We start from the raw sequence: 14,920 nt of genomic DNA, 5'->3' as shown, positions 1-14,920 counted from the left end.
GTAAGATTTATTCCAAAGGCGTTCAATGTAAGAAATTTAAAAAAAAGGAATTATTCTTGAAGGGAGCAAGGGGTACATTGCCTGTGTGGAGTTTGCATGTCCTCCCCATGCCTGGGTGGGTTTTCTCTGGGTACTCCGGTTTCCTTCCACATGGTAAAAAACATGTATGGTAGGTTGATTGAAGACTCAAACCTTCCCATAGGTGTGAATGTGACTGTGAATGGTTTACTTATATGTGCCATGTGATTGGCTGGCGATCATTTCAGGGTTAACTCCAAAGCTCGCTGGCCTCACTAGGGTTGCAGGTGTTTGGTATCTTCAGGCGAGAGGTGGGGTACACCCTCAATTGGTCGCCAGCCTATCGCAGGGCACATATAAGTAAATAACCAATCACACTCACATTCACACCTACGAGCTATTGGGTCTACAATTAACTTATCGTGCATGTTTTTGAGATGTGTGAGGAAACTGAAATGCCCGGCAAAAACCCATGCAGACACAGGAAGAACATAGGCATGGCTGGATTTATACCCGGGTCCTCAGAACTGTGAGGCATTTCTTCTAACCAGTAGGTCACCATGTCTCGCAGAGGTTGCTCATAAGAAATAAGCACAACGGTGAGTTTGGTCCTGAAATCAGGGGTCAATCAAATAGGTTTCTTCTGTATTTACATATTGTCAGATTTTCTCTGAATACAATGTTACTTCTTAGCCAACTTTAGGAAATTCACACAAGTTGGAAAAAATGTTTATCTTACACAAACCTGCCAACCTATGGACACGTAGAATAGTACATTTAGACAAGTAGACATTTGGCGTTCGATACTCCAACATCAGTACCTTCCTTTAAACATTCTAGAATTCAAATTTTCTAAATCTTCAAATAACTGTCCGTGCATGAAGAAAAAACAAAAATCAAAAAGAACATACAAATGCGAGGCAGAAAGGCACGAGCCAATAATTGGATCCAGCATATTGTGACTGTGCGGCTGGAGCACGAACAAGTGTTGCCATCACTGTTCTAGTTCATCAGCTGTTGAATGGGCTGGAATGCATGGCTCCCAGTTATCTACACCAAACTCATTCAAACATGCCTTTAAGCCGTCCTTGCTGCAACAGAAAATGGCCATCCTCAAACCGTTCCTAATACCAACATTATGTCTAGTAGTCTTTTTTTTTCACACTGACGTGTACATGACATATTTTCATGACAGATTTTATACATGTAGGTTGTCCATCCATCCATCCATGTGACTGTATACAGCAGTAATTTCCAACCTTTATAGAGCCAAGGCACATAATTTGCAATTGAAAAATCGCACAGCGCACCAACAAAAGTAAACGTCACCAAAAATGGATCGATTAATTACTGTATGTACTTCCTGGCATCTAATAGAAGATGATTTTTTTTTGTTCTGTCTCTCATTGTGCCTCACTGGCATAAATAAATGAATAAAGATACATTATTTCTTGGAATAAATTTTTTTTTTAGCAATTACATAAAATTCGATAACTTCCCACGGCACACCTGAAGAGTGCTCACCGCACACTAATGTACCCTGGCACACTGATATACAGTATACTGCATGTCTACATCAGTCGCAGGTGAGCTGGAACCTATCCCAGCTGACTTTGGGCAAACAAGGTACACTTTGGACTGGTTGCAAGTCAATCACTGGTCACGTGGCTCGTCAATTCTGCAAACCCAAAAACAAATTCCACAAACCAGAATTCCACATTTCCACATTAACAGGCCCTTTCAGGTGTAAATGGGACTTTTCCTCCATCAGCCACATTTACTTTGCTTTTAGTCTACCAAAGGCTTATTTTTTGCACTTGCTCACGGGCACAATTACGATGCATACACACTCACTCACACACGCACACACACTTATACACGTGCACCCATAGGCAAGTGCACTAACCCTATAAATATGGAAAAGGGTGTGTGATGAAAGAAAAACAAATAATTAATGTGAGCATGATGTGACAAGAGAGAATAAAGAGATCAGAGAGTGGAGTTGAAGAAGGCGAACTAGGCTTATCAGATATTGACAAGCTTCCTTCTTTCGGGAGTCTTATCAATAATCTAAATAGATAAAAGCGTCCTGTTTCTTGGGACCAACTGACACTGACTCGTTTCTTTTATGTTCAAGTCAATGTGATTTCGCATTGTAAATTGCACACCAGAAGGCTTGTAAGAAGAATGATTTTGTTATGATTTTCTCTCCACTTGTCATAGTTTAACTTTTAATAATCCACATTGTAGGAGTTTGAGTTACTTCAACAGTCTGAGTTAAATGTTACTGAGAGTTTTAACGTTTTGGTTGCAGATATAAAGAAAATAAATTTTTATTCGTCAGTTTAAATACCATTTTGCTTGCATTTTATTCTGAATGCGGCATCAGAGAAATCCCAATGGACATGCTCAGATTGGAAAATATGAACATATACTCTGTAATGCAGACCAGCCAATGCAACGCAATTGTGGCTCTTTTTTTTAAATTTTGGTTTGTTTTTGTTTACATTTCGCGACACGGTGGAAAAGTTGTAGGGCATTGGTCTCACAGTTCTGAGGATGTATGTTTCCCCGTGCCTGCGTGGGTTTTCTCCGGGCACTCCGGTTCCCTCCCACATCCCCAAAACATGCATTAGAGACTCTAAATTACACTTAGCCATGATTGTGAGTCTGGCTGTTTGTCTGTCTCCATGTGCCCTGTGATTGGCTGGCAACCAGTTCAGGGTGTACTCCATCTCCTGACCGATCATATTTGGGATAGGCTCTAGCACTTCCGTGACCCTCGTGAGGATAGGCACCTCAGAAAAGGGATGGATGGATGTTTATACTTCCCCCACTTTACTTCAGGATCATTAAATAAAAATACACAAGTGGACAGCCATAACATTAACACGGTGTAAACGCTGCAGTGGCTTGGACTTCAGTCAATATAATCAGAGCTGATATATCCAAGTGCAGGTCACCTTGTGGGTTAATTGTCCAATAAGTTTTCAAGTGTTCAAGCTAAGCAATGAGGAGGCATGTTTGTTTGTGTTCATTTCAGTAGAAAGCGGAACATGCAGTAGCATCAAAGACTTCTGGATGAAGGATGGGACTATCAATCAGTAAATGCTCAATTTAATTTAACAAATGTAATATGGTGATTTTATTTGCAATGAACAAAATAGAAAGCATGAAAAAAATTTAAAATGTGAGCAATGCAGCAATTAATGTGGATGCATAATGATCATAACAAAAGGTAGAATTCTGTTCAAGCTCCCATCTACTGCTGTAAGGGATTGCCCTTAAAAATTCATCTGACTTGTTGATATTCATTCGGCCTTAACAAAGGATCTTAGGTGGTTCTAATGACCATTAACTGCTTTTGTCACTTTCGAGTTGAAGGACCAACTGGGAAAGAGCTTCACCCTTTCCGCCATCTGTCGGGACTGAAAAAAACATTGTATGGCGAGATGTTAAATGCCTTCTAACAAGTCCACATTCTAAGTAATATAAGTAATAAAAATATATTTTTGAACATGATTACAAGTGCCATTCAAAATGTAAAAAGCCAATTTTTCTCTTGCTTTATTCATTGCAATAGAAAATCATTGATTGAAAAGTGCTAAATGTGAAGATTTCAAGGCCACTTTTTGTTTTTAACTGAAAATGATCGACTATCCATTGACAAACATTGGCCTCAATTAAGTAAATTGCACTATTAACCATTTCTTTTATTTTATTTTATGATTTTTAAGAGCTTGCCTAACTTGATTAACATGAGAGAAGTGCTGACCCCTAACTCCCTCTTTTAACGGTCCTTAAAGGTACTGGTGCCAGACTGGGTGAGAAAGGAGAATAGGTTAGGGTTATGTAGTCCAAAGAAATAAAGACTTCATAAAATCCTTTACTGGTCACAGAGGTCACTGAAAACAGGCTCTTGTTTGTCGCTTTTTGTCCTGGACACCCACTTTCAACTGAGCTGTAACCTATTGCAGGTTCCCAATACACATATTGCATCCTTTTGAAGATTCTTCATTGTTGTACCTCTTCCAAAGCAAGAGATTTAATCACAGTGCTCCGCTTCTGATAGGCATTCCACAATTCTCATTTCCAAAATGGCTAAAAGCTGGAGCATGGCACATGCCTTTTTTGGGGGGTAGGGTGGCTATGCCATGACTAGAACAGTCCATACATACAATATGTATCAACCAGGAGGAAGCCTGTTAACTAACTCATGGGCAGACCAACCCAAATATGATGATCCACTGCCCCCTGCACTGTCCATACAAGCTCTGGTCTCTTTTATTGCATTTCATACTGTGTTTTCTTTTCTGCATGAGCTCAAAAGTACTCACAATATTGGGTTGTGTCAAAAAGGTGTCTCAATCCATTACGCTTCAAACCACTGCAATATTTCCTTCATGTTGTCTCTGTGGTTGGGACTGTCAACAAAGCAAACGATAACAATAGTGCTTCATGCATGACAGGGAGTGTGCAGCAAACACTTACAGTAAATAAAGGGACACTGATCGAGTTAGCACAGTGCAAACAGACAATGTGATTCCCTCACAAACTTCCCACTAAGTCACGTAACGTTTTTCTGAGAAAACAAGACCAGGAGAAAACACTGTGCACATGTTATGGGCCAAAAAGAGCGTGAGTATTTGGTGAGTAAACAAAATGCAAAAAACATGTGAAGCAAAATGACAGAACCATAGCCTGGAACAGCAAACACCCCAGTGAAAAGTGGCATGTCACAGTGGTTCAAACTCAAAGCCCAAAATCCTAAGGCGATGATCTTTTTTCAGACAGACACACATACAACATATATGTTGGACACACAAATATATGGCACATTGTTGCAATTCTAGGACCAAATTACCAGAAGTTAGTGAAATTAGATTCAAGAGTGAATCTAAAGAGTTTTTTTTTCTTTTCGTCCTTATGTCCTGCCTATAATAACTGCTTCATTCATTCTCTATGAATGTCAGCCTGGAGCTGTATTACTGCTCTGTCTCTCTTGCAGAGAACGTGTGTTCCAGAGAAAAGACAACACTCGGGGATATGCTCCCAGCCCGAAACACTCAATAGCAATATCACAGAAGGGTAAGCAAATACAACGAAGCCATCTGTGAACATCGAGCAACAGGAAGTTCACTGTGAGAATTTTGGGTTGCTTTTTTAGTAGGTAGAACATCATAATTCGCCAAAACTCTGGTCATAAATTAGGCTAGAAAACGTATGAGCACATCCATGACTTTTACAGAACTTGAAGCATGAAGGCAAGATAGCAGGATTCGACTCAACAAATTTCCACCCAAATTTGTGGAGTTAAGTGCTGAGTGTTTGTTAGTAAAAATGTTAGCTTACAGTGTCTTAAAAATGTATGTGCTCCCTTTTCAAATTCTTATTTGAGCGCATAGTGCATCTTGAATGTTTAAAATCATCAAACACATGTAACTGCGGTGTACCCCAAGGATGTGGCCTTAGCCACCCACTGTACTTTCTGTTCACACATGATTCTACAGCCACTCATACCAATGGCCTCATTATCAAGTTTGTTGACGACACCACAATCATTCAACTAATTAGTAATAACGATGAGATAGTGCAAAGATGAAATAGTCAGGTGATGCCTTGGTGCAAGAGCCTTGCACTGACCACGATACTATAGACTAAAGAGCTCATCATGGACTTTAGGAAACAAAGAACCAACCACTTCCCCATCAGTCTGGATGGGACATTAGTGGAACTCATTAAATGTTTCCATTTTTTTGGGGTCTACGGATCACAGACAACCTGAGCTAGTCCCACAACATAGAGGCCAAGCTCAAGCAGACCCACCAGTGCCTCTATGGGACTCCTCAACGCCAGCGGTGATATCAAACTCAATTTTGACGCGGGCCAAGTTGTATTAATGATTTCAATCAGGGCCCATTGTAACTGTGAACCATATACAATATAGTGTTCTCTCATTTAATGTGGGGGTTACATTCCAAAAAATACCCATGTTAAGTGAAATGCGTGAAGAAGAAATTGATTTCTTTCATTTGTTTTTTTTTCTTAATTTCTTATATATATTTTAAGCCTAAAAACCCCGGACCTTTGTAGATTAAAACAAAAAGAAGTACACTACTATACTCTAGAATCAAACGAAAGAGCAAAACCCTCCATCCATTTTCTTCTTCTTTCTCGAGAACTGGGTATAATTGTTTTCCTATAAAAAGAACAATATTATAGTTTTTAGAAATAAAGTTAATTTTCGTGATCATTACGTTGGACACACAAGAAATTACAACTAGTGACTCGAGCGTATTTTACAGTTGCTTTGGCTGTGGCTCTTCCTCCTGGCGCAACTCTGCTATAGCAGCTTTTTCTGCAGAAGCACCTTGATGCAGATGTCTTTTTGAGAGAGAAAAACATAGCTATTGGTCTTTGTTGCCGCTCTTTTTTCTTCTGGGCAAGAATATTCTTATAAACATTCATGTCACCTTCGATTATGTCCAAGTTCACTGAGCTTTATTGGCCATGGTGGGGAAGTAATCAAGTGTGAGTCCATCCTCCTCGTCTTTCTCAACACGTGTGTCCACTTCTTCCTCTTCAGGACTAAATAGTCACATTGCTAGGATCGAACAATTATGACAACCTGAATGCATACTGCACTACTAAAGGGGACACTTGGCATGGGGGAGACTGACAATGGTCTACAATCATTTAGCCAATCAAGACACAGATCATGATGCAAGTTTTTCCTCAGCGAATCAGGATATAGAACACAATCTGCATTCATATGTTGTAAAAAAAAAAAAAAAAGAAGCCTGCTACACAGTAAAAAAATTACACTCAAAAGAGGCCAAGAAATAGCTAGAGCACGTAAATTTAACTGCTTTGTAGTGAGGGCACACTGTAAATGGTCAGTCCATTCATATCATTGCATTTACACAAGAAATTAATGGATGCCCAATTTTGAAATCACAAGTCGAGTTGAATTGGTTGTTTGTTTACTGGACAAAAGAGGATTTTTAAGGAAAATGTTACAACAGTTGAACATTCATTACATTACTGATTTGTTGCATCGTTGAATTTTTTGGGACACACTTTTAGCAGGAATCGTCGAAGATGTGCACGAGATTGCCTTTCATCAGCTACATAAAATGATGTGGTTGGCGAGGTATGGCCCCAGGGCGGGCCTTCAATTTGACACCTATACTGTACAGTGCCCCAGGTCATGAGACAAAGCACACGAATGTTCATGGACTTCTAGCAAGGCACTGTAGCGTGAACTGACGAACAGTATCTCTTAGTGGTATGGCAACACCCTGCAAAGGACAAAAAGGCCTTTCAGAGGATCGTAACAACAGCAGTAAAATCCGAGGGTCCACACTGACAACCATAGTGGAGACCCACAAGGTGTCGAAAAAAGGCCAACTGCATTATCAGAAACATCAATCTCCCACCACATCAGCTCTTCTCCGTTCTGCAGGACCTGCATTACTTTTGGTACTATTTTTATGACTGCATTTATTGTTGTGTATTTATTCGTTGCTTCGTTTATTCTTATTTTATTTGATACTATTGGGCTACAGTGAGTAAGCATTCTATTGTCCTTGTCCAACTAAACACAATACTGTGTGAAAAAGTAATTGTCACCCGTTTTTGCCAAAAACTTTCCAGAAAGGGCCAAGTAAAATATTTTTTTTCCTTTATAATGAAAATCTCTTGTATTTTATCTTTGTCTGCTTTTTAGATTTATTGGATTCTCTTAAACATTCAAGGTTGGAAACTAGGCCAAAGAATTAGGGGGCAGATACGGTAACTTTAATGGCACTGTAAATTCAAATAAAATACATGTAGAACAATGGACAAAAGGACAAAAATAAATGTACGTTTATTAATTTATGATAGGTAGTCGCTTGAGATCAGGCTGCATAGGCCCAGCGATCTTCACCAAACGAAATTAAATATATTGTCCATGCATGGCAGGCCTCTGAATTTATTTCCAAATTTTACAGCCACCTGATTAAATACTTCACTTATGGTGAAGCAGATCGCTCTGACAGTGTTACTTTTTTTTTTTTTTTTTTTTTTTTTTTAGAAATTAAACAGAATAAATCTGCTCAAATGACTGCACATAACTTTTGAAGCTTTGATGGCAATATTAATGACCTCATCCCCAATGTTTTCTCTTCAAGGGATATCAAGCAAATCGCCAAGTGATCTGTTTTGGTTTGTTCTTATCTTTCCTTTTCTATCAACTACTATTAACAAATAGCAATTATAACAACAACTATCAAAAATAACAATGAAATAATTATCACCTACTACTAAATAGTGTGTACTATAAATAAGACTGTTTTCGCTGAACCACACCCCTACCGCCTTGCCTGTCTATTTCTTTAATCTTAACAAGTTGGAGGGATGAGCAGAATACAGTTGAGATGAAGGAGAGGAGGTCTGGAAAAAGAAAAGTGGAATACACTAACACAGTTTCAGTGTTTACCTCTTGGAAAAATATGTACATAATTAATGAGTGTGTGTGTGTGTGTGTGTCTGTGTGTGTCTGTGTGCGCGCGCCTGTGTGTTTCACCAAAGAGAATGTAATATTTCATTTGACAATTTAGTGGGCTGGGACAAAGCAGTGACCGATTGTCAATTAATGTTTTTTTTTCCAAGCAACCAGGTGGGTTATCTTTCTCAACTGGGTTTGTTTGTCTGCGTGCGTGGATGTGTGTGTTTGTGTGTTTACACCACAGTGCACTATATCAGAATGCAGGACACCCAAATCAGGGTTAGACACTTAGTGGAAAAAGGGAAAGTTACAGTAGGGAGGCATGTAAGCACACTGTGATGTGTGAGCATTTATGTGTGTGTCTGTCACTGAGGCCTTTGGGGTGGAGGTGGGGTGGGAAGTACTAGACATGACCCCTGCATTATCGACCCCAGCTCTCGCCCAAGGACACAGTAGCTGGGATAGGCTCCAGCATGCCAGCGACACCAGTGAAGAAACGGGGTACAGAAAATGCATGGGTGGATCTTTGGATTAAAAACGGATGGGTTTTTGACAGACCCAGGATGGGGAGTTAAATGGTAGTACAATGTAAATACAGTGCCACCAACACATATAAACACCACTTTACTTTTTCCACATTTTGGAATAGTACAGGTTGCTTATGGGAGTTTAGTCATCTTGTTAAAAAACTCAATGGAAAATGTCCCATAAAGAGAAAGTAAAAACAAATTTTCAGACAGTTGTTCAAATTTATTCAAAATGCAAACATTTAAGCATAATATGTACATAAATACTTACAGCCTCGGCTTAATATTTTGTTGAAGCACCTTTGGCATCAATTACAGCCTCAAGTCTTTTTGGGTATTTCTCTATAAGTTTGGCCCACCTGTCTTGGGGGCATTTTCTCCCATTCTTCTCTGCAGATCCTCCCCTCCTCAGTCAGGTTGGATTGGACAGCCATTTTTACGTCATTCCAGAGATATTCATTTGGATTCAAGTCCGGGCTCCAGCTGAGCCACTCAAGGACACTCACAGACTGGTCTAGAAGTCACTTATCTTGGCTGTGTGATTTGGGTCACTACATAGATTCACGGATGCTCTAAGTTCCAGAGCACTGTGACAGGTTCTCTTGAAGAATTTGTCTGTATTTGGCAGCTTTCACAGCAGAATGCTGCCACCACTACGCTTCACAGTAGGGATGGTGTTAACCAGCTGATGAAGAGTGCCTCTTCTTCTCTGAATATGGTGTTTGCAATCCATGTCAAAAAGTACTATTTTTGTTTCATTAGACCAAAGAATTATGTTTCTGCAGTTCTGAAAATCCTTAAGGGGCCTTTTGGCAAACTCCAAGCAGGCTGCCAGATGCGTTTAATGAGAAGTGGCTTCCATCAGGCCACTCTACCATAAAGGCCTGATTGGTGGAGTGCGTTGGCAATGGTTGACCATTTTGATAGTTCGATCTCCGCAAGGGAACAATGGAGCGGAGCCATATTGACCATTAGGTTCTTGTTAACCTCTCTTACTGAAGCTCTCTTCTTCCCCAGTTAGTCAGGTTGGTCTGATGGCCACATCCAGGAACGGTGCTGGTGGATCCAAACTTCTTCCATTTCTGAATAATAGAGACTCCTTTCAGGTCCTTCAATGCTGCTGAAATTTTTTTCGTGTTTTTTCCCATATTTGTGCCTTCACACAATTCGATCTCAGAGGTCTGCAGACATTTTATTAGACTTCATTGCTTGGTTTCTGCTATGATATGCACTGCCAACTATGAGACCTGATATAAACTGTTGCGTCCCATTCCAAATGATGTTCAATTGACTGAATTATCAGATGTGCACTCCATTCAAAATAGAGAAGCATTTCAAGGACGATCAGTGGAAATGAGATGCACCTAAGCTTAAGTTTGAGCGTCATAGCAAAGGCTGTGAATACTTATGTACCTACTATGTTCAAGTGTTTACGTTTTTCAATACATTGTACACACACACACACACACACCACACACACACACACACACACACATATATAAATAAATAAATAAGTATATATATATATATATTATATATATATATATATATATATATATGTGTGTAAATATACACACGCACACACACACGCACACACACACGTACACACACACACACAGCCGTAGAGCATTGGCCTCACAGTTCTGAGGATCCAGGTTCAATTCCAGCCCTCCCTGTGTGGAGTATGCATGTTCTCCCCGTGCCTGCGTGAGTTTTCTCTGGGCACTCCGGTTCCCTCCCACATTCCAAAAACATGTGCCATTAACTGGACACTCAAAAATTGCCCGTAGTGAGTCCCACTGTTTGTCTCAATGTGCCCTGCAATTGGCTGGCAACCAATTCAGGGTGTACCCTGTTTTGGGATCTGGGAGGAGAAAACCTAAAGAGAGACAGGGAGAACATGCAGAATTGTGAGGCAGATATGCAAACCAGTTGACCACCGTATAGAGAGGGGGGTTGAGAGAGGGGGGAGAGAGAGAGAGAGAGAGAGAGAGACAGAATTAATTTTGAATATTTTACAACATTTTTCTCTACAGTGGTGGGAATTTAAACATTTACTTATATTATACAGGGCAATAAACTTTAATTTCAAACCAAATTCTGACTGGACCTGATTCAGATTGAATTTGCAGGCAAATTTCAATTTAATATGGGACATCCCATTCCTACTGTTTTGGACGCACAGATCAAATGTAAGCCCTCACCAAAATTTGTTCCCTCAGGTACAGTATGGATCAGGATGGAACCCTTCCTACTTTTAGCAATGAAGAGCTCATATTGTAGCTATACACACAGTTCCTTCTTTGAACCTTGGGCACCTGTTCTTTGAGAGGTCTGATTTGATTGTGTTTTAACCTTAACATCAACTGTTTTTATACACTATAATATTGCATACTGTATGGCTTAGATATTTTTTATCATTTCAATGTCAAGTCTAGGTGCACTGCTGCTGGTCCAGCTCGTACAAGGAATAAATAAGGATCATTCCTGTTTTAGTTTTGTTTAGTTCTTTGAAGTAATGTATTCATGTCACGTCATTATCCAAGCCGCTTATCCTCACAAGGGTTGCAGGAAAGCTGGAGCCTATCCTAGCTAGCTTTGGGTGAAAGGCGGACCACACCCTTGAACTGGTCGCCATTCAGTCACAGGGCAGATATCGACACCATCACTGAGCGAGAAACGATCCTACGCTGCCTGCGGCAAAGGTAGGCGTGTGTACCACTACACCATCAGTGACTCTGTAATGTATTCAAAAGTTTTAAAAAAAAAAAGTCAAAGTTCCAATCGCTATGTAGAGTTTGACTTAATCAAGATTCATTGCTTTTAAGCATCATCCTTTGCTCATTTCACAGTATGTTTGGTATCCAGCATATGTTCACAGAATATTTTTTTGGGAACGATCCAACTTGAAACAATAATATAGTGTCACATGTTTGTGTCAAACTAGGAAATGAGAAGAACAAATGTGTGCTAGGTATACTGAATAACAGCATGCTTGACTGACATGCAGGGACATCAAGACACACTGAAGCTTAAAAATGCAGATTTTTCCGCAGATTTTAACAATCACACAAATAAATAGAAACATATTTGCACGAAAGACAAGAGAACCTTTGTCTTAGGTAAGGTCAAGTCCAACAACAAATCTTTCATTATATTAAGCAACAATGCATTTATAGCGAGTCAGATGCTATTGTAGCACCAAAGGGCGTTGCCAGAACAATCAATCAATCAATCAATCAATCAATCAATCAATCAATCAATCAGCAGACCAACCCACCTATCCACACACTCATGATCCAGCCTCCTATCATCCACTAAAATGTATAAAAGCAATAATTGTCATTTATGCAATAAATAGTAACTATGACAAGATAATATACACAAGACAAACTTCAACAGCACACAATCAATTTTGCTTTGATGTAAACTTTAATCCAGAAGCTAAAATGGTTATTCAACAAGATAATGTGAATATCTATCCATCCATCCATTTTCTGAGCAGCTTATCCTCACAAGGTTCATGGGATTGTTGGAGCCAGTCACAGCTGTTATCGGACAGGAAGCAGTGTACACCTCGAACTGGTTGCCAGCTAATCTCAGGCCACATGAAGACAGATAACAGTCGCACTCACGGTCACAACTAGGGGCAATTTAGAGTCTCCAATTCATGTTTTTGGGGTGTGGGACGAAACCAGAGTGCCCGGAGAAAACCCATGCAGGCATGGGTAGAACATGCAAACTCCACACGGGTGAGGCCACGATTTGAACCCGGGTCCTCAGAACTGTAAGACCAACACTCTACAGCTGTGTCCCCATGTATCAATCACAAATTATACTTAAATGACCAGAACATACGATGGTAAAAAAATGTTTGAGTAAATCAATAAACTAAAAACACATGGATGAAAGGATTGGGGCTCGCAGGACAGCCAAACGAGAGACTGATGAATATTTATCTCAACAGAGCTTCTGCTCTGTCAAATGTTTTTCAGACTTTCATATGGTCTAGTTAATTACAGTATTTATCTAATCCCATAATTTATGGTAATTGGAGGTTTTTGATTTTAGGTTTACTAAAAATCCAGTCTTAATGATGAGTAACTTTAGGCTGAAGAAATTATCCCAGTGTTATGTACTGCCACAATTTAGTGCCGAGAACTCTAAAAAGACAGCATCTGTTCATGAACCGGAATCTGGGCTCATTGGAGGTGATTCCTCTTTGATATACTGCTAAGCAAAATGTAGATGAGTGATAATACAAATGAAATATACCATTAACACCTTTGTTTGTGTCATAAGACGAAGATGGACAGATTCAGTGAATGAGACAAAGGTAAGGTTGATGAACAGAATGTAGATATAAAAATATAGAAATAAATAGTTGGATTACTTTGTCATTCTTTGCTCGGCTTGATTTTGATTCCACACAAGGAATTCAGGGTCGTACCTATCGAGGTAGAGAGAAACAAGAGAGAGGTATATGTTGGCTGTCTGGCAAGAAAACTGTGATCAGTAACTGTCAGAATAGTGATGATTAGTAAAGCGACTCGACTTGACTTTTTCCTCAGCATTTGGTTATCAGGCAGTGGTGGAGGAGGTGGAGTACATGCACACAGAGCAGATGGTAGAGGATGACACAATATATTTTGTCTCCACATCAACACTTGAATGATATTGTACATCTAAGTACTACCAATGCATTTAATTACAGTTATGAACTTGCATATTGCCTGAAGGAATTTTATTAATTGTAAATTGTTTAATTATTAACATTTCAGACACTACACCAATAATGGGTCAGTTTCATTTCATTAAATGTGTACGTTATGTTGTGAGTATGTTCCTGTTTTAATTCAATCAGGTCTGACTATGTTGTTACCACAGCTTGGGCAATTGCATATGGCTGATGATGACTGTTCAATGTTATGAAAATACAGCGTGCACCAAAGTCTGTACTTGAAATGTGTCACATCAGTGCAAACAAGTGGTTGCCAGACGTGGCACAACAACGATGCTGAAGTTTAACAAGAGTGATCCAACAGACAATGTGGGTGCAATGTGCAGGAGAGTCCAGAGAAACAATGATGGCAGGAGGAAAGAGCAATGGCAAAAACATGAACACCCTTCGAGAGATAACCTCTTATTAGAATGAGTACAATGGTACAAAAAAAAAAAATAAAAAATAGCTGTGGGACCTTGGCTAACATTGCACAAAGAGAAACAACTTCATTGGCTTGTGTCTCCATTTGACAGCTTATTTGCACAGTCATTAGTTGAAGGAAGAAGATAAGAAGCCCACAAACTAAATCTTTGTCTTGGACTTGTTTCTGCATGAATTATCTCCTCTTGCCTTGGCTTAGTTTCACACTCTCAATGTCTAAAACCAATCCCCGATGCTCTTTCCTCATTAACTGTCTTCCTCATGCATCCAGTATAGTCAGTGATTAAACTTTTAAATTGGAAATTCTTGTGTGTGCAGGTGATCCGTAATGTGAAACAAACTGGAAAGGACAGTGAGTGGTGTGATGTGTGCATCATACTAAAGGCCTGATTCGATTACATTCAACCCCAAAATTCTGACAATTAATTGTTGAGGTGCTTCGAAAATGTATCTTGAAGTACTCTCAAGGCACAATGTCACAAACTAATTTGTTCTATTTTATTCACGTATGCACGTTGTGGAGAAGCACTCGTCATTTTGTTGTATGCACAGCATACAATTACATTAAAGGCTTTTGATTGATTGATTGATTGATTGATTGATTGATTGATTGATTGATTGATTGATTGATTGATTGATTGTCAAGGTCAAAATCAGTTGGGGTTACTGTTACATCTTGTCATTTAGGGTCAAACCCGATTGATTTGCTTGTCATTTGGA

At 39.5% G+C, this 14,920-nt stretch overlaps 1 protein-coding gene across 6 annotated transcripts in view; it reads right to left on the bottom strand.

The window, feature by feature from the left end:
- The window catches only part of ctnnd2b (catenin (cadherin-associated protein), delta 2b), a 157,478-nt gene that overhangs the window by 47,609 nt on the left and 94,949 nt on the right, over window positions 1-14,920 (bottom strand). For 3 of the 6 annotated variants that reach the window (XM_061839245.1, XM_061839249.1, XM_061839248.1), the window contains exon 11: window positions 13,430-13,486. The exons of the other annotated variants lie outside the window; for them this stretch is intronic. In XM_061839245.1, the coding sequence (XP_061695229.1) occupies window positions 13,430-13,486 (57 nt within the window). The remainder of the gene's footprint in view (window positions 1-13,429; window positions 13,487-14,920) is intronic. 6 annotated transcript variants of the gene reach the window in all.

The sequence above is a fragment of the Syngnathoides biaculeatus genome, chromosome 13, assembly GCF_019802595.1.
Source record: "Syngnathoides biaculeatus isolate LvHL_M chromosome 13, ASM1980259v1, whole genome shotgun sequence".
NCBI lineage: Eukaryota > Metazoa > Chordata > Actinopteri > Syngnathiformes > Syngnathidae > Syngnathoides > Syngnathoides biaculeatus.
Note: the sequence above shows the minus strand (reverse complement) of the source record. Positions and strands in the feature narration are given on the sequence as shown.